Raw genomic sequence first — 19,921 nt, 5'->3', positions numbered from 1 at the left:
ACTCATTTGCATTTCCAATTACACACACACATTATTTGTTGTATTTTCAAATCACACACAAACACAAATCGTATTCTCAATGCAAATGTCTAAAGACAAAGTACGACATACTGAGAGTGGTAATTATACGGGTGCACACACACACACCCATCCACTCTTTCTATATTGCTGGGTTTGATTTGACCTCCAGATATAGAAAGCAATCACCACACATCATAGTCTGACTGACACACACACACACACACACACACACACACACACACTCCATGTAAGTCCTTCTCTCTGTAGTCTCTGGTGAGATTTACTGTTGACAGCACTGGAGTGACTCTCCAATTCCAATCTCAAGCTCCACCATACACACACACACACACACACACACACACACACACACACACTCTTTCAACTCATCGCTCTGACACAGAAGGCAGACAGCTGCACCCTGGCGTACTTGTCTCTGTGTGTCAGCAGGCACGACCTAAACTTGACCTCTTTGCTCTTAAGTGCAGTGTGTGTGTGTGTGTGTGTCTGTTACAGTAGCTGGGAGCCATCACTAGAGGGACACCTCCCTTCGTCTCTGCCTGGGAGGTACTCGCTCAAGCTAACCGCTGCCTAACCACACTCACCACAGCAGGGGGGACACTCCCAAAAGAAATGAAAGAAGAAAAAAAATACTGCCTCCATTTTTCTTTTTTAAAAATCCTGCCATCATACAAACACACCACACTCTCACCATAGAGATCTACACGCACACAAAAACCCTTTCACAACCGCAGAAACATTCCTGCAGAAAACAAACAGGCCAAGTCAAGTGCTCACATCTGGAGCATAGCTGGCAGGTAGACGGGTGTTTGTGTGTGTGTGTGTGTGTGTGTGTATAATCTTGGCCCTTCGGCACGTTTTTAAACTGTGTGTTACAGTGTTGACAGTCACCACTACCTGCTTTGTGTGTACATACATAAACGGGAGGTGACATAAACTTGAGATTATAGTAGATTTAAATTGTGTATGTGGGACGTTTCTTCATGTCTGCTTGCTTTGTCTGCTCCCTCTGTCTGTCTCTGTGTGTGTGTGTGTGTGTGTGTGTGTGAGAGACTCACGTCGATGGCGTCGCGCTCAAAGATGCGCAGCTGCAGGAAGAGCTCCAGCTTGATCTTCCTCTCCTGGAAGAGCTCCTCCATCTGGGCCTGCGCCTCATCCAGCTGCTGGAGCACGCTCTCAATGTGGTTGATGGAGCTGTTGTGAGGGGTCTTATTACTGGAGATGGCCGAGTCCCTACACACACACACACACACACACACACACACACACACACGCACACACAAAGAGCGAGAGAGACAGTTAGAGATAGAGGAATGGAGAAAGGAGTGAAAGAGAATAGAGAAACAGAGAGAGCGGGGGAGAAGGAGAGAGAGAGAGGTATATGTTTTTTTTTTTTTTTTCATTTCTTTTCTGACTTTGATGTGGTTAAAAAAAATTCATTGATAGTAAATGTTCCCTTTGCCATGCCAACATGTGCATCGGAATATCAGGAAGTTTAGGATGCAGGGAGAGGGAAAGAGAGAGAGAGAGTAATAGAGAGAGACAAAGACATAGAATGATATGGGCAGGCAAAAACAAAAAGCAAGATTAGGAGAAGGGGTTGAGAAAGGCAAGCACTGAGCGCGTGAGGAAAGGATGAAGAACAGAGCAGCGAGTAAAGAGAGAGAAAGAGAGAGAGAGAGCGAGAGCGAGAAAAAAAAAGAGAGAAGGATGGAAATCAAAAGGAGCGCAATGGCCCAGTAAAATTAGCTATAATTGAATTTTTAAAATGTAATCCTTCACTCAAACAATTGCTCCTAATCATAATATTGGCCCTGCTAGCGGCTGTGTCACAGCAGGGTTGAAATGGCTTTTTTTCCCGTTCTTTTCCCAGCTGTAACACGATCTGTAATTACCCAAAATTGCCGCCGTACTCGCAATAGCCACACACTCCATTACTCAGACCAGACGAAGTGTGTTTGCATGCGTGCGTGTGTGCGTGTGTGTGCGTGTGTGTTTTTGTGATGTGCTTCGTTCAAATGGAATTCCCCATTCTGGAGAGCTACTGACACTAGGGCTGGGTTTATGGTCTGACAATTTGCGGTCGCTGAGACTTGTAGTCGGGACGGTTTTTATAGTTTGAGCAATGGACATTCCAGTACCGCGCGAGCGAGCCGCCGTCACTGCTGCCGCTGCCGTCGCTGCTAACATCGTTGAAGCTGGAATGATGTACAGCTTTAAACCCCATCACTGACTTAAAGGGATACTCTGACAAATCCTTACCAAAATAAGACAATTTGTTAGTTGTTTACAACTAAAAAAATGTAAGTTCAGGATTTCTAAAAAAACAAACAAACAAGCCACTTTGAAGAAATATCCACAAATCTGGATCTGCGTTCTCCTGTGTTCTACTGTGAGAGTCGCAAGATAGGAGCGTTTTAAACTGACTCCAAAAAGCTTTTGCGTGTTACTGTTGCTTGATGGTATAATGTGTCTAAACATATTTATTTTTAAATCAGAGAATCAGTGACGCAAGCCAACCCTTCAAGCGATCGCTACCACCTGTCTGTTTTAGTACAACTGTGTATGGGAGGCTGAGGCAGTAGGCAGGGAAGCAGTGTGTGCGTGTGTGCGTGTGTGCGTGTGTGTGTGTGTGTGTGTGTGTGTGTGTGTGTGTGTGTGTGTGTGTGTGTGTGTGTGTGTGTGTGTTTCTAATTAGCTGATGTGTTGTGGGAGAAGGATTATGTAATACAGAGCTGGTGGAGAGATGCTCTGGGAGCAAGAGAGGGAGAGATAAAGAGAGATAGAGGGATGGAGGGAGAGACAGAGAGGGAGAGATAAAGAGAGGTAGAGAGGGATGGAAGGAGAGACAGAGAGGGAGAGATAAAGAGGGATGGAGGGAGAGATAGAGAGACAGAGGGGGATGGAGGAGACCACTTCAAAAAGAGCTGTGAAAAATCAAAATGAGTTCAACCACAGATCTCTCTCTTGCTCTCACACACTTTCTTTCTCTTATCTTTCTTCACTTCTCTCCCTCATTCCATCTGTCAATCTCACTCTTGCTTGCACAAACATGCACTCTCTCTCTACCACTCACTCACTCTTTCTCTCTCTCTCTCTCTCACTCACTGAGCTGGCCACTGGGACTCCATCTGTCACCTGTGCTGAGCCCAGTGCCTTCTCATTCATCCACCCCCCTTCCTCCACCCCCACGTCTCAGCTACAGTAGCTGTCAGCGATGGGGCAGGGGAAGCTACTCTACATGGAAACAGAAAGATACAGTGGTAGTATGAATCACACCTACTGTACATGTTCCTGGACTGTGAGCTACCCTCCACTGGGGTGTGTGTGTGTGTGTGAGAGAGAGAGACTGTTAGAGAGATACTGTTAAATAAACTAGTTTAAAAGCTGGTGGTGGAGGGGCTATGAAGCCCGCGATGTGCATGTTGGTAGGAAGAGAGGAGTGGGAGTGCGTGCGTGCTGTGACCTGAGGGCACAACACAAGCGTGCGCACACACACACACACACACACACACACACTGAATACACCAGCTGATTATGTAAGTGGAGAGAGAGAGGAAGAGGGAGGGACACAGAGCTAAGGGCCCGAAGTTGCTCAGTGCCAAAAGACGCAGCGTGCAAATGTTGCTCTCTTTGTGTGTGTGTGTGTGTGTGTGTGTGTGTGTGTGTGTGTGTGTGTGTGTGTGTGTGTGTGTGAGAGAGAGAGAGAGAGACGCATGAAAGAGAGCCGTGGATAATCTGAAAAAGCTGGAGTAAAAGCAAAAGACACTGAAAGAGGGGAATGTGTTTCTGTGTTTACCAATGCCAGTTTGTCTGTGACGGTAAAAAGCAGAGGCATCAAAGTGACCATAATAGCCAAGCTTCAGGCAGGTAGACGTCAGTGTGTGCATGTGGGTGTTTTTGCATGGAGAAATGCAGAAGACTGTATCCATGCACATACGTGTGTGTGTGTGTGTGTCTACGCATGAATTAAAATTAAAGTGCGGGATCAGCTACACCTCTGGAGAAGCAATCTCAACAGAGAAGCCTATCCATCGGTGTCTGTGTGTGTGTGTGTGTCTGTGTGTGTGTCTGTGTGTGTGTCTGTGTGTGTGTCTGTGTGTGTGTCTGTGTGTGTGTCTGTGTGTGTGTCTGTGTGTGTGTCTCTGTGTGTGTGTCTCTGTGTGTGTGTCTCTGTGTGTGTGTCTCTGTGTGTGTGTCTCTGTGTGTGTGTCTCTGTGTGTGTGTCTCTGTGTGTGTGTCTTGCATACCTCAGCTGCTGGATGAGGTCCTCTCCCTCCTTGATGACGTTGACGGTGACCTGCAGCGTGGTTTGCTGCTGCTGGCCAAAGCGCTTGATCAGGTCCTGTACAGCCTCCACCGACTCTGCATACACGTCGTCTAGCAGCTCCTTCTGCAGCTCCTCCAGCCACGTCCACAGCTGCACACACACGCACACACAGGCGTTGTCACAGCGGATCCCAATACAGGCAGAATAATAACTATTCGACTCTCAAAACACACAATTTCAATCCAAATCATCCCTTGTATCCGAAGTTGGAAGATACCATTGCACACACACCAAAACATACGTCAACACAACGTAAAGATTGTGTACGGAGGTCTTGAGTGTACGATGGTATCCCCCCCCCCCCCGCATTAAATGTGGCAGGCGTCCACTGGTCCCAACCTGTTCCTCCGCTGCCCAGGTGTGCGCTGACCCTGCTCTGAAATCCCCCAAGCCCTCTCCTCCTGGCTGCCCTGGCTCCTGCTTCATGGTCTCATATCCACAGCAGAGGAGAGGAGGAGAGGAGACGCTGCAGAGTTGATCTGGGGAAGAGTGTCGGACACATCCCCCAGATCCCTAGTCTTATTCAGATTCTTATCCGCCTCGATCCCTGCCCCCGTGTGTGTACCCCCCAGCCCCCTCCATTCTCACAGCAGCAGCTGCGGAGCGCAGGAGACGGTGCTCATCGCTGATCCAGGAGTCGTCTGCCATGGAATCTTTTTCGGGTTCCAGAATCCCGTCTCCTGGACGAAATCCCCCTTCTGTCCCCCAAGAGCGCGTCTACCACATCCGCAGCTGCGCGGCAGCGATGACGCCACTGGCGGCTCATCCAGGACAAAAACCTGGCCGGCGATGTGCCGTGCGTCCGCCCCTCTTCTGGCTGCGCTACTTCAATGCTGCACTGATCTGAGACCACTATGAGCCACGATTAAGGATGGCTTACAGTTACTGCCATCACCCCTCACTTCCCTTCTCATGACTCATGACAGGAATTGTCAATAACTCCAGTTCAGCATCAGCTCGTCACCACAGCAGCTGATCCAGGGACAGTGGGACCCATAGACTACCCATACGCCATCATCATCTCCTGCCCCATAGGCTATTTATCAAATGATGGCAGATCTGGATGAAAATCAACAATCTATATGGCTACCTCCTATATTGACTATGATAGAGAAGTCTAGAAGTAAAGGTAGTGAAATGATGTTGACCGTAGCCTAGGGCTGTAAGAGTTAAAGCTTGAACATACACTTCCCATAATGCATCTACAGCCCCACGGCACAGCGGAGCGTGACCTCACCTCTTTGACGTGTGTGTGGAAGGCCACCGACATGTCCAGCAGGACCTTGCGCTGCTCCACGCGCCGCACAAAGTCCTGGATGCGGTCCTCCAGCTGATGGGCGGCCTGGTAGATCTCCTCCGGGTCGCACTCGCCCGTCTGGGCCAGCTGCTCCGCCGCCTCCAGCAGCTTATCCGCGTTAGTGTACGTGTTCTAGAATGCACCGCCATGACAGACAGAAGGGTTAAGGCGTCGCTCACACTCCAGCATATGAATCCACACACACACACACACACGCACGCACACGCACGCACGCACGCACGCACGCACGCACGCACGCACGCACGCACACTTCCACACACACACAGTAGTAGTGTTTCAATTTCAGCAACAATGGAGCACTGCAGAATGGCAAAAAAAAGTAATCAGAACCTCCCACTAAGCCTACGTGTTGTTGTGCAGGTTCACACTCACACAAATCCTCCCAGGGGTCTTATTTAAACTGAGGAAATGAGGAAACGTAAACACTGGGGAGATGACTACCTGAGCCACTTCCTCAAAGTCCTCGTGGCGTTTCTGTAGGGCTCGGGCTCGGTGGAGCGACTTCCCCACGCCTGTGTGCTTACTGAGAAACGCCTCGCCATGGTTCTCTATCCAGTCCAGCACCTACACACACACACACACACAAGACATCATCATTATTATTATTATTATTATTGCAATGCAAATATACATCTTCCAGTTGTGTTAAATTCAGAGAAACATTCTAAGATCTCATAACTGCAATATTTCAGAAATACACCTACCTACAGTATTATGAAAAGATAGTGTTTGCAAAAATAATAATCTATAATCATAGTACCGCAACACAACCACTGTGGATACTGACAGAACCATTCTGCTGTGTATCAGTATCCACTAGGGGTTCTTTCTGTGTGAGGAGGAGAATTGTGCAGCAGGCTGGATGTGCCTGTGTGCTTTCAGAGCCTTCAGAGCTCAGAGCCGCTGTCCCTCTCCCATCTGCACCGCGCTTCAGCCAGCACACCCACCCACCCGCTCACTCTCTCTCCTCTTACACTCACTCACTCTCACGCTCCTTCTTGGCTCTCTGTACACTACATCCTTCTCTTGCTTGAGGCGCTGCTATTGTTTTTTCCCCCTAATCTCTCTTATTGCCTGTATAACTCTTTCCCATCATCTTCCTGGTGCCACAGACCCTTCCTTTGGCATCATCCCCCCTGCCCAACACCCTCTATTCCTTCTTTATCCCTCTTTCTCCCTCCATCTCGATATGTTCCTTCTGCATCCCTTTATCTTGCTCTACCTCATATCCCCCTCTCCTTCCTGTCTCTCTTTCTCTTCCTTGTGTCTCCCTTTTTCATCAGCCACTACTCGAGGAATACCCTCCACCTGGAAACCGGTTGCCATGGAAACAATTGCACAAAAGTATCAGCGGCACTGCAAGCAAAACTCTGTCTCCACAGCATAGCAAAACCAGGTGAAATCGGCAGCGGGAGAGAGCGTTTGAAACAGAACGGAGAAAAAAAATGAGGGCGAATGAGGGAAGACATGGAATAACAAACAGACAAAGAGGGAGGGAATTCACTAATTGCACGATGCTATTTGTGCTTTGTGAGAACATCAACCTAACCTAATCCTGTAAAACTGAGCCAAACACACACACACACTTTCATTTTTAAGTGTGAAGGGAGGGCCAGGCCTCCCCAGTAATTAGACACTTAGTTAAAACCTTCCAAAGTTACTGCCGCTTAAGGTTTAGAAATAGAAAAGTAAAAGACTCATTTTATCTGTTGCTATTAAGCAAATTACATTTTGTACTTCATATGGATACTGAATGTCTATTCATGAAAAGTAGGGCTCATCCTCTATGCTGTCCAAAGACATCAATTACGAAAGATACAGCTGCCTTGTCTTCGCCGCTTTCAGTCCAAAGAGGTCAGCTATGCCTCATGTAATGTCAGTGGCTTCTCCAATAGGAGGATTCTGGAGACCAGAACCGCAATGGACATGCTACCAGAATATAGCTCAAGCTAATAACGACTGACCAATAAACAAGTAATGGGTGGCCGCAACACATCATAAAAACTGGTGAGCTAGTATGAGAATGAAAATGTTACCGATACAGGGATTTTCTCATTTTTTATCTCCTGAACGTGAACAAATCAAGGCCAATCAAGGAGCTCGATTTTTACCATACGATAAAAATGGTCCAATCCCGGGAAGAATTTATCACTCAAATCTTCCCTGATGAGCCTCTAAAAAGCTCTCCCATTGGCCAGTATCTTATTCAAATTCTGAGTAAATATTCATGAGGTCTTCTTGAAACAGGACATGATCAGAGACAGGACAAAACAGGTGTGAGAAAAAAAAGAATAATTTCCTTGACAAAACTTTCACCTCAACATTTAGTGGGCCTACAGTCATATTTATAGGTTGTTTTACAGTGTAATAATTTTGAGTTGGAAACATTATAGATTAAGGAATGTATTTGCGCTTTATCTCGGAATTAATTAGTGTTTCACTTTTGCCTCTGTGCATGTTTACCTCCGTGCCTTGTGGGAACACACACAGCTGCTGGCATAGATCCAAGAGGACCTTGAAGTGTGTGTGAGACTGTATTTGTTTGTGTGTGAGTGTGGGGCTGAGGCGAGAGAGAAAGAAGTGTGTGTTTACCTGCTGAACGTCCTGCTGGAACACACACAGCTGCAGGCGCTGGTGCAACCGGACCTTGCGGTGCTGCCAGATGTTCTCCAGCTGCCGCTGGTGGTGCAGCACCTCGTGGATCACGTCCAGCACGTGGTGCACCGCCTTGGAGTAGTTAGCCGAGGCCGTCAGCGAATCGGCACTGCCGGGGGTGAGGGGTCTCTGTAACTTGTCCAATAGGGCTTTCCCGTCTTGACTCACCTGTGGAAAGGAAGGCCAGGGAGAGCACAGGAGAAAGGAATGAGTGTAGGCTATAGTTTGAGTGTGTGTGTGTGTGTATTCCTACAGTCTTTTACAAACACACGCAGACACACACACACACACACACACACACACAGTTTATGCTTTTTTTTATAAATCACACGTGGGGTAGCTGGTGGGTAACTGGTGATGACATGGTTGGTGATACGGTGTAACACGTTACCTCTGAATAGGCTGCAGTGATGTGCTCGTATAGACCCTGGTGATGGTGGATCGCGTCCTCCAGATCCTGTAGTTCTGACGGCAACTCCACCTCTCCACATGCCTTACACCACGAGTCCACATTACTCATGTACTGTACGCACACACACACACACACACAAACACAGAAGGTACACACACAAGACTTGAGTGAGTAGCTGCATTTCAAACCAACAAACCTTCTCCCACCCCTGTGCCAAATAGTACTGCATGTAAAAAGCCCATCCTCACAGACAGGGTCTAAATGCCACAGCGTGAACTTTTACTACAACACTGCTTAGACATCCGGAACTACTCCAAGAGAGCATGGAGGGGGACAAAAAGATGAAACAACAAAAAGAACATCAAACTAAGAAAGATAAAGAATCTCAAGTCACTGAAGAGAACAGGGTGATGTATATTCACAAAAAAAGAATCATATCAAAGGCAGGGAAGCCCTGTCAGTCAATCTTTGATCTCGCCGTCGTCTCTCATCTTCAAAACCCTCAGTTTCCCCAACATACACGCTGTGGAGGGCGGAGGCCTAACCTTCCAGAAGTTTCCAGCTAAAGGAATAATGTATATAATCATGGAGTGAGTGAGTAAAGTGTGGTGTGTGTGTGTGTGTGTGTCTGGTGGGGGAAGGGGAGGTAGCATGCTGACGTGAGGTTTTGCATACGGTCATATCAGGCCACTAATACTGATCCATATGAGAGCTGGAGAGCTGAACTACCAGGGGAAAAACAGCTGTGTGCTGGGCCATTGGGGAAAGCCCTACAACACAGGGGAAATATTCCATGGAGGGGGGAGGGAGAGAGAGAGAGAGAGTAAAAGAGGGAGAAAGAGCAAAAGAGAGAGAGTATGAGAGAGAGAGAGAGAGAGAGAGAGAGGGGGAGCCCAGCCCTTTTTGTCGCACCAGATTTCCTCTGGTCTGTTCTGCAGCTGCAGTGTGCTCATTAAAAAACAGAGCTGGGCAAGAATGCTGTCCAAATTTCCATTTTAATACATCTCTAAAAAAACCTTCAAAACCTTGAACTTGCCCTAAAATAGCTCAAATTCCTGAAATATCAAATTTATCATTAGCTTTTGTTTTTAGAATTTGCTACGCCAATCCCCCCCCCCCCCCCACTCTCCTCAGGGCTGCGTCACTGTGCCCATCAGCCACTGACCTGGTCACACTTCTGGTGGAAGGAGGCGGACATCTCCAGCAGGGTGCTGCGCTCGTCCAGCGCGGCGGCGAAGGCCTTCCACTCCTGCTCCAGCTGGCTGGAGATCTGCTTGATCTGCTGCGAGGCGTAGTGGCCCGACTCCAGCAGCCGGTTCCCCACCGACATGATGCGGTTGATGTTTACATACACATTCTGCAGGGGAGAGAGAGGAGGAGGAGGAGATGTGTGTTAATCGTATTGTGCAAATCTTCATTATTGGGATCATTATTTCAGAGTCAAAGGTTGTAGAATTCGACCATTTTTGTTTTTGACGTAAGTTTAGATTTTTTTTTTTTACATACTTATATGTCTCTTTTGGTGAAGTGACACTTAACGTTAAGATCTTGACATAATGGTGACTCTTGCTCTGTGCACGATATTCTGCCAACATGATTCTCGGATAACATTGATGTGTGATGGCTGACATCCTGCTGATTTGAGTGTTGAACCATACATCACATATGATATTCTGGTGATGTGACACTTGATGTTTGACAAAACGCATGTGATACTGCAGCGATACACGAGTCACGCATGAGGCAGGTGTGTGTGTGTGTGTGTGTGTGTGTGTGTGTGTGTGTGTGTGTGTGTGTGTGTGTGTGTGTGTGTGTGTGTGTGTGTGTGTGAACCCTCTTAGCCGGGGCTTACGGGCGTGGGTGGCGGAGCCCGTGGTAGATTTACACAGACGGCAAGCGAAGCGATGGCCATCCTTCTCTCCCCACCCCTGACTGAGAGAGGGATAAACCAGCACAGCTGGTGTGTGGCAGGAGATAAGCCAGCCTTTCCCCTCCCTCCAGCATTCTCTCCCCTCGCTCGCACTCATTTACTCACTCCAGCCCTCTTCCCTCTCTCTTGCTCTCTGTAGAGGGCTCTCTGTTTCTCATGTTCCTAGCCTTCCATCCCCCCCTTAAGTCAATACCGAACAGGAACCAATCAATAGAGGACGGTGTTGTAATGAGACACTTAAAACAGGAGAACCCACCACTGTGCAACACACACACCCACACACAGCTGTAAATGAGCTATGTGCTGCACTTCATCACTGGATTCATTGGACACTAGATTATTGGATTTCTGATGGGTTCTTAACCTGAACCGTCCAAAATGCAGAGTCTTGGCATTGAGCTTTTCAACCAAAGCACTAGATGCTTTCAACCAAAGGGTTAGAGGAAAAAAGTAACTAAAACACACACAGAGTCTATCCTCTTAGTGTACACAAAACGCACACGTGAACGGATTGGAAAAGGGTTTCGGAGATGGTCTTAAGGAAAGATCCGGAAGGTTGGCAGAGGTTTGTTGCCAACTAAAGGGTTTGGACTCCATCCTGTTGGTGGACTTCATTTGACCCCCAGAGAGCCAAAGAGTGAGCACTGACAGAAACGCCGCAAGGAACCATGAGATAGCAGCAACAAACCTCTACCTCCAAGGGAAGTTTGGGGTGGGGGAAGGGGGGGAATCATGCAACACACACACACACACACCCCTCTCACCTCCCCCCACCCGCAGCATCTAAATGTTATTTCTCTTTCAACCACAAACAGGGGGGTGAGCCTATGAGTCAAGTGACTGACTTTAATTAAACAATGCAACAAATAAAAGCTTTCTTTGTTGGTGTTGATATCCCCGCTTATCGACAACAAAATCCAAGTGTCTAATTAATCATGGCGCCTCAAAATAACTTGTTAGTAAGAGCGGGTATTTCAGATGAATCGTTTCCCTCGCTTTGATGGTGTTTTCAGCAACTGTTGTGGCAAAGGAATAAAAAAAAAAAAAAAGAAAGAAAGAAAAAATAAGCTATAAATAAAATGAATCTGACACAGCAGGAGATCTGAATGGGTAACTGTTTGAAAGAGGAGGAATTACAGAGAAAGAGTAGAGAGAGAGAGAGAGAGAGAGAGTGAGTGAGTGTGAGAGAAGGATTAAATGGGAGACCAAAACCAAGAGCCCCTCAGAGAGAGGGACTGATGCATGTTGGCCACAACTGCTTGGCACACCCTCTGTGAGAGAGTGAGCACGAGTGGGTGTGTCTGTGTGTGTGTGTGTGTGTGTGTGTGTGTGTGTGTGTCTGTGTATACTACTACTTCTCCTTCTTCTCCTTCTTCTACTACTACTTCTGAAGGCCCCCTCCAGTGCTGTGGAGGATGATAAGGGCTTCCCTTCAGATACCCTCTGGGTGAGGGTGGCAGGCTGCGGGTCCCCAAATCTGCAACCCTCTTGCCCAGGGCATAGTCGCCCTCCTGGGGCAGTCGGGTCTTGTGCACCAGATGGGTACAGTGGGAACATGGCCATAAAGAAGAGACTGAGGGAAGCGACTGAAGCTTGCCAGGGGCCTGGTTAGGAGCAGTCCAGAGGGGCGTGCTGGTCTGAGTTGGAGATGTGTTATGCATGACATCATGCTGATGGTGCTGTGTGTGTTAAGGGGGGATGGGAGGAAGATCGACTGGGAGAAACAGATCTCTGAGAAACCGAAGCCTGCATTGCCACTGTGTGCGAATGAATGTGGGTGTGTGTACGGTAATGTATTTGAGGGTGTGTGGTCGTGTGTGCACGCATCAAGCGAACAGGATGGTATTATCGAGTATGGTCTTCAAGTGAAATTGTATCATAATGCATGTATGTGTAAGATTAAGGGTTTCAAATTGAAGTAAGATTCTGAACCTGTTTCTATACACATATGTACACATATAATTTCTTCCTTACCATGCAGTTCATGGCAAAGTGTGTGTGTGTGTGTGTGTGCACATACACACACGTGTCCCTTACCATGCAGTTCATGGCAAAGTGTGTGTGTGTGTGTGTGTGTGTGTGTGTGTGTGTGTGTGTGTGTGTGTGTGTGTGTGTGTGTGTGTGTGTGTGCACACATACACACACGTGTCCCTTACCATGCAGTTCATGGCAAAGTGGTTGTGCTGCGTCTGGAGCTCCATGGCGTGGGCGTGGTTGTTGCCGATCTCGGTGTAGCCCGCCAGGAAGAGGCCTTTGTTGTGCATGATCCAGTCAAACATCTGCAGAGCGAGAGAGCAGCACAGGAAGAGGGAGATAAATGACAGGACAAACTGCTGGAGGCTACTGTACATATTACATAGGGGCTCCGTGTCAATTACTGAGTGTGTGTGTGTGTGTGTGTGTGTGTGTGTGTGTGTGTGTGTGTGTGTGTGTGTAGATGCACTCTAGAGGGAGTGTGCAGAGCCACGTGCTTAATTGGGTGAGTGTGCAGTGTATGTTTGTAAGGGAGAAAATGAGTGTGGGCATGGTGTGTATGTGGGAATAAATTAGTGTGTGTGTGTGTGTGTGTGTGTGTGTGTGTGTATAGTATGAGTTTAAGTGGGGGAGCAAGTTTGTGATTGAGTAAATGAGTGAGTGTGTGTGTGTGTGTATGTATGTATGTATGCGGGAGAAGATATAATACTGATAAAAATAGCAGCGCTAAAGAATGACCTGATTCTCCCTAGGCGAGAACCACTGCTGGTGTCCTAGCAACATGCAAATCTGCTCGCCACGGTGGCGTGTGCGGATCGCTTCCACACGCTTCCACACGCTGGCGAGGAGCAATCAACACCGCCAACCAGGGCAGTGTCATTTCCAGAACTCCCCTCGTCACAAGATTTCATAAATCCCCCATTTAAGTGAGTGACATGCGCACACACACACACAGGCAGAGACACACAAACACACACAGATGCAAGCAAAAACGCACACACACCCACATACACACACCCACCGAACACATGCGCAGACAAGCACAATAAATTCTTGTCTAATCTCTGCTAGGAAGTAAACACCCTCCCGCCCACGCAACAGACATGAAGACATCATCAGTCCTTGTGACAGAACAGTGGGAGCGCCCAAACGCAGAAGCATCTCTACGAATAAACACACACAGACAGGCGCATAGTGATGCATACATACACTCTCTCCACTCGCTAAACACAAAACACATCCAAAAGAGCAATACAACTGAACATGAATTATATTGCCCACACATTAACACATATATCAGTACACACACACACAGACAGACATACCGGTACTCACAAACTGGTGCAGACTTTCTTCATGCAAAAGAATAGACCCACCCACACACACACACACACACACACACACACACACACACAATCAGTCATCCTAGAGCATCTCCACCCACCTTCTCTGCGTCCTGCTCGAACAGGCGCAGCTGGAAGCACTGGTCCAGCTGCACTTTGCGCACGTGCCAGGCCTGGTGCAGGTGTTGCCGGGTGCTGTGCAGCTTGTCCAGTAGGGCGGACACCCTGGGCACCAGCCCCTGCGTGTCCGCGTTCGTCGACCCGCCGCCGCCACCTCCGCCCTGCCCACCTCCTCCTCCTCTATCTCCGCCCATCCCCTGGCCGGCGGAGGCGGGCACGCTGCGCTGGGCGTAGCTGCCGTCCCCGCTCTGGATGCGCTGGAGCAGGCGCTGGCCCTCTGTGTCCACCTCCTCCACGGGCGCCTTCATCACCCGCTTCTTGAGCGCGGCGTGCTCCTCGATCATGCGCCGCGCGCCCTCCAGGTCGGCGGGGAAGTCCTTGCGCGTCACCGTCTCCTGCATCTCCTCCAGCTTGGCCAGCAGGTGGCGCGCGTTGCCCGTGAAGTCCTCGAAGGCCACGCGGATCTCGATCCACTCCTCGTGGTTGTAGTCCAGGCTGCCCTCGAAGTCGGACGTCAGCTGCGATGGGTCCACCACCTTGGACAGGCCCTCCAGGGACACCATGGTGGTCTGGGTGCAGGAGAGAGGGGAAGAGAGAGAGAGAGATGGATGGATGGATGGATGGATAAATGGCAGAAAGAGGAGGATGTGGAGGATGGATGGATGAATAGATGGATGGATGGATGGGTGGAGAATGAGGAAGATGAGTGAAAGTGAATGAGAAAGAGGGAAAAAGACAGATAGATAGATGAACATATAGATAAGTCAGAGAGACAGAGGGAGAGAGGGGGGAATAATGTTTTGGAAATTCATGCATTGAGAATGATTAGAAAAAGGAAGGGAGAGGTCCAATAGGAGATCCAGATGGAGGGGAGAGAGTGAGGAGAAGAAAGGATTAGTGTGGTGGAAGGGTGAAGGCAAGGAGCAAATGGTAGGAGAGAGAAGAGAGAGCGGTAGAGAGCAGAAAGAGAAAAAAAAGAAACGACAAGACGGTTAATCGATGCTCCCGGCACCAGCGTGGGCTCGTACAGCGACTCTCTTCCTGCCTGCCCGGTCCCTCTGGGATCTGGGATCGCTCCAGTCTCCACTTAATGACCAGCTGGCCAGCTGGCTGCCATTCTTAACACAGCCCCATCAGTCCAAATGAAGTCCAGCGGCCGGGACTGCTGCAGGTTACCTCAACACTACTGTACCAGCAGGCAGCGGTGCTCTGGGCTCTGGGCTCATCCCTCATCAGCTCACCCCCTCCCCCATCGCCTCCACGCCCAGTCATCAAAAGAGCACACTGCTGGTACCGCCATGAACATTTACTGAGGAGGACTCTGACTGTGAGAGACAATTTGGGACTGATGTGAATTGAAATTAAGGACAGTGCTTTAATAGTCTACGCTTGATTTATTTATTAGAAATAAGCCATTGATTTCAAAGCATTACAATACACTAGATGGTTGCCTAGATGGTTGCCACTGGATTTTTTTAAAGGGAAGGCACTTCAATAAATGATTGGGTTGAGCATTAAAAGAGACGGTATGGACACAAATTGCAGTGACCCGTGGTGAAATGGATTCAGGATTTCTCTCGCCAGTTGAGGACGGAGAGAGGGGCCCTGGCCACCGTCGCCAAGGCAACCCGACTAAAACAAGCGAAATAGGGTCGCCCTCCGCCTAAGCCGCAGCTCTCCGCGGCGTCACCTCTATTACACCTGTGTTCTCACCAATCCCTCGCTGTCGGAGTCGTGACCGTCACAGACGCCGTTGGCAAGCAGCGACAGGCACCCAGGTCAGGGAACGCAAGAGAGAATGACACTCAATAACTAGGCTGTCAGACAAATCCATCATGGAAAACACTGGAATGAACAAACACCATGTCCGACTTCAGAATGTATCTACCTAGCCGTTCTAGCTCCTTTCTGAAACAACGCGCCTTAATACTTTCATTTTTCATTCCCCCGCCACAAGTCTGAACAGAACATGCCATTCTGCGTGGACAAAAGACGGACGGAGCCGAAGAGAGCACTGAGTGGTCGGGGCGAACGAATGAAAAAAAAAAAAACGTCAGGGAGTGTGGGTTTTGTTTGCGGAGAGAAAAGGTATAGTGGAGAGCGAGGAGCGTTGGGGCCAATGTGGCTCTTTTGTGGAGGAGTCAAGGTGAGCGCTTTCACTGCTTTTAATTCCGCGCCATCTCTCAAGGATAGCTCCCCGTGGAAAAAAGAAAAAGAAAACATTGCACTGAAAAAGAAGTCTGTATAGTTATGGCTCCATTCAATAGATCGATTTTCTTCAGACTATTTCAAGGTTGTTTCTAAGCAGTAACATTAACACACATTAGTGAACCATGTTCACTCCAAGCACAAACACACACTTGCCTTTTCTATTAAGTTGATATTTTGGCTTTCTGAAGGTAAGGCCTTCCCTGAATATGGTCTCATATGGCTGGTTTTAGATCAAACATATCAGCCACAGTAAAAGTAAATAAAATGCAAATGGGAGCAGTAATTTCCCAGCATTCAAAGCACAAAATAAAAAGGCTCTTTACTGACAATTTCAGAAATGTTTGAGAGATGACTTTCATACATCAGAAATGGAAGTGGTGGGTTTATGCGCAAGGAATCATGGGAATTCCCCAGTGCTTCCGGATGTGATCCGCCTGCAGCCGAGTATACAGGAATGCTGAGCACATTCCTGCACCCCTCCCAACCCCTTAATCATTCCTCGGGGATGTGGACCCTTTGGCCAAATTCCTGTATCTGACTCAAATACAATAACACGGGTCATTAGCCAGGTTATCACTCACACACTTGCACTCTATCCATGCAAACGGACAGTACACAAACGTGGACACAAATGCTGTTTTTGTCCGCGCACTGACGCACACACACAAACATAAACAGGCCAGCAATGCAAACAAACACTACTGCGGTCTCCACCACACAAACAGAGAAAGAAGAGCTCTTCAAAGTTGCCCTTTAGCCACTGAGCCCCCCCCCCTTCCCAACTGCCCTCTCTCCAAACACCAACACCCACACAGTCCTCCTACGCAGCAAGACAATGAGCCATTACCCTGCCCGGCACATATCCAAACACAAACATGCACAGATGCACAAAACACCAAGCAGCATTTTTTGTCTACAGCTTCCTTTATATTAGCTTGTCAACGACACCAAATCTGCGATTGACAGGTAGCCGTGGCGCCGATACGTATAAGCTTATCAAGAGTATGCTTTAAAACCAGAGCAGTCCAGCAAATTACTCAAGCTCGCTCTGCTCCCGGAAAGCTATGGACAGCCAACTGCGCAGCTACTGACTTGTCAATCACCATTAAATATACAAACTATCCTTTCTGATAAAGCATGCAACATTACAAACAACTTCCACTTTTAACCAAAACCCCTGCTACCCTTACATTTTAAAACCTTCAGTAGATTCATACTGCCACACGGAACCTCCTACGCATCGTCAAATCGGTTGAAAACAAAAAAACTAATTTAAAATGTAAAACCCAGCACCTCATCTGCCCCACCCACCGCACAACAACACAACACAGAACCGCTCACCTCGAACTCGAACTTGGAGCTGCCGAAATTGGTCCTCTGCTTCTGCCAGAAGTTGTCGGGCTTGATGATGAGGGCGACGTGGATGCAGCTGGGGAAGGACTCCTGCAGGATCTTCAGCAGCGGCTTGATGGAGTCCCACTTGGAGCCGCGCATGTCCACGATGACCGTGAAGCCATGTTTACACACGTCCTCGCTGGAGACCCAAGAGAGAGAGATGAGGGGGAAGAGAGAGAGAGAAACAACAGAGGGGGGGGGGGGGGGGGGGGGGGGGGTGGAGATGAGGAGGAGGGGATTGGATAGAGAGGACGAGATAAGATGAGGGGGGAAAGATGGAGGGAGAGACAGATGATGGGTGCGGAGAGGGGGAGAGATGATGAGCACACAGGAGAGATGAGCGAGAGAGAGAGAGAGAGAAATGAGGTGCAGAGACGGATGGGGGAGAGGGAGAGAGATGTAGTAAGAGTCAGCGAGAGAGAGAGAGAGAGAAACAGGGAGTGGGAGAAAAAAAAAGAAAAAAGAAAAAAAAAAAGAGGATTAGGTGAGATCTGATCCGCTTTTGCATTGCATCATGCCGCTAGCCCCCGTGATGGCGTTAGGAGAGCCGGACGGAAAACCCGCTGCCTATCCAGGAGGAGAGGAGGGGAGGGTGGGAGAGAGGCTCCAAATCCATTCCAAAATGTTCCAAATCAATTTCATCCCCTGCGCGACGCGGCTCTCCCTCGCACGTGATGAGAGCTTCACCACACAGCTCTCTTTCTCCCCTCCCTCCCTTCCTTCCTCCCCCTCTCTGAAGGTAGGGTTTACTGCCGGTCTCCTCGGAATTCCAACCTCTCAGAATTCCACCTTCGAACTCAGTCTGTCTGTTACTCAGTCAGTCAGTCAGTCAGTCAGTCAGTCAGTCAGTCAGTCAGTCAGTCAGTCAGTCAGTCAGTCATTCTCAGAAAGCATACATACTGTTCAAAATGTGTCTGATCTGTGCTTTAAGTCACTCTAAGTCAAGATTCAGCATCTGCTAAATGAATACATCAAAATGTAATTAATGTAGTTGATTTTAGATCTCTTTTTACAGTTTACCTACAGATTTTGACTACAAATCCTGTGAGAAAAAGAGAGAAACAAAGATCATTTTTTTTTCCTCAGTTCATCTCTCTGTGTTTACCTGCCTGTCTGTCTGTTGCTGTCCCTCCAGTCTAAGGGGAGCAGTAAAGCTCCCCATACACCCACACACAACACATACACACACACACACACACACACACACACACACACCCTTGCCAGGAAATACAAAATATCAACACCACTTACATGTACACACACACACACAAGAGCACAGAGCTTACCGATGCTGCCTGCCTCTGTTACTGCGACACTCTGCTTTTCTACAGCTCTGTTCCTCTCACTCGTTCACTCACCCCTCCTCTCGCTGCTGCAAGCGCTCGCTCGCTCTCTCTCGCTCTCTCTCTCTTACACACACACACACACACACACACACACACACACACACACACACACACACACACACACACACGCTCTCTCTCTCTCTCTCACACACACACACACGTGCTCTCCCTCTCCCTCACACACCCGTGCTCTTCCTCTCCCTCGCTCTCACACCATTCACTCTGGATGTCTCCCTCTTTCTCTCCCTCCCTCCAGAGTGTGAGTGTGTGGGTGCACAGAGGACCATGCTGGGAGAGAGGGATGGAGAGAAAAGAGGAGTGGAGAAAAGGCTGTTGGCAGGAGTTAAACTGCTGCAGCTTTTTCTCTCCTTTCTCTCAAGAGAGCCCACGCTGCCCATGTTTCTGTTTCTCTCTCTCCCTCTTTCTCTCTCTTTATCAAATCCCTTCCTCTTCCTCTGCAACCCTTCTCTTCCACATCCTCCCTCTCCCTCTCTCCCTCTCGCTCTCTCCCTTTCTATCATCCATCTCTTTCTATCTTTGAGCTAGCCAGGTGTCAACTCTGCTCTCTGGAGGCAGGCTAGCTGTCAGCCCCAGGAGATGTGCTAACCTACATATCCGCCTGAAGGCACAGGCACTGGAGCCGCCCGCCCGCTCCCTCACTCGCCACCTAAACAGGCTTCGCAGAACCCCTCAGCCTGCTAACTATCCCCCCCCCCCCCCCCCCTCACACTCCCAACAGTTAGCTCCCCTCCACCTCGCATGCCAGCTGCCACTGCCAGCACTGCCGACAACGCCATACACTTGCATTTACTTTGGAAACAAAACGACGTGTGGCCCGCTGATTAACC

At 48.7% G+C, this 19,921-nt stretch overlaps 1 protein-coding gene across 3 annotated transcripts in view; it reads right to left on the bottom strand.

Annotated features, from left to right (window-relative positions):
* The window catches only part of trioa (trio Rho guanine nucleotide exchange factor a), a 105,431-nt gene that overhangs the window by 35,182 nt on the left and 50,328 nt on the right, over positions 1–19,921 (bottom strand). For all 3 annotated transcript variants that reach the window (XM_031586749.2, XM_031586750.2, XM_031586751.2), the window contains 10 exons: positions 17,674–17,866; positions 14,103–14,690; positions 12,841–12,963; positions 9,920–10,111; positions 8,734–8,865; positions 8,280–8,510; positions 6,129–6,251; positions 5,607–5,798; positions 4,290–4,459; positions 1,098–1,272 (listed from right to left, as the gene is read on the bottom strand). In XM_031586749.2, the coding sequence (XP_031442609.1) occupies positions 1,098–1,272; positions 4,290–4,459; positions 5,607–5,798; positions 6,129–6,251; positions 8,280–8,510; positions 8,734–8,865; positions 9,920–10,111; positions 12,841–12,963; positions 14,103–14,690; positions 17,674–17,866 (2,119 nt within the window). The remainder of the gene's footprint in view (positions 1–1,097; positions 1,273–4,289; positions 4,460–5,606; positions 5,799–6,128; positions 6,252–8,279; positions 8,511–8,733; positions 8,866–9,919; positions 10,112–12,840; positions 12,964–14,102; positions 14,691–17,673; positions 17,867–19,921) is intronic.

The sequence above is a fragment of the Clupea harengus genome, chromosome 19 (assembly GCF_900700415.2).
Source record: "Clupea harengus chromosome 19, Ch_v2.0.2, whole genome shotgun sequence".
In the NCBI taxonomy this organism is placed as follows: Eukaryota; Metazoa; Chordata; class Actinopteri; order Clupeiformes; family Clupeidae; genus Clupea; species Clupea harengus.
Note: the sequence above shows the minus strand (reverse complement) of the source record. Positions and strands in the feature narration are given on the sequence as shown.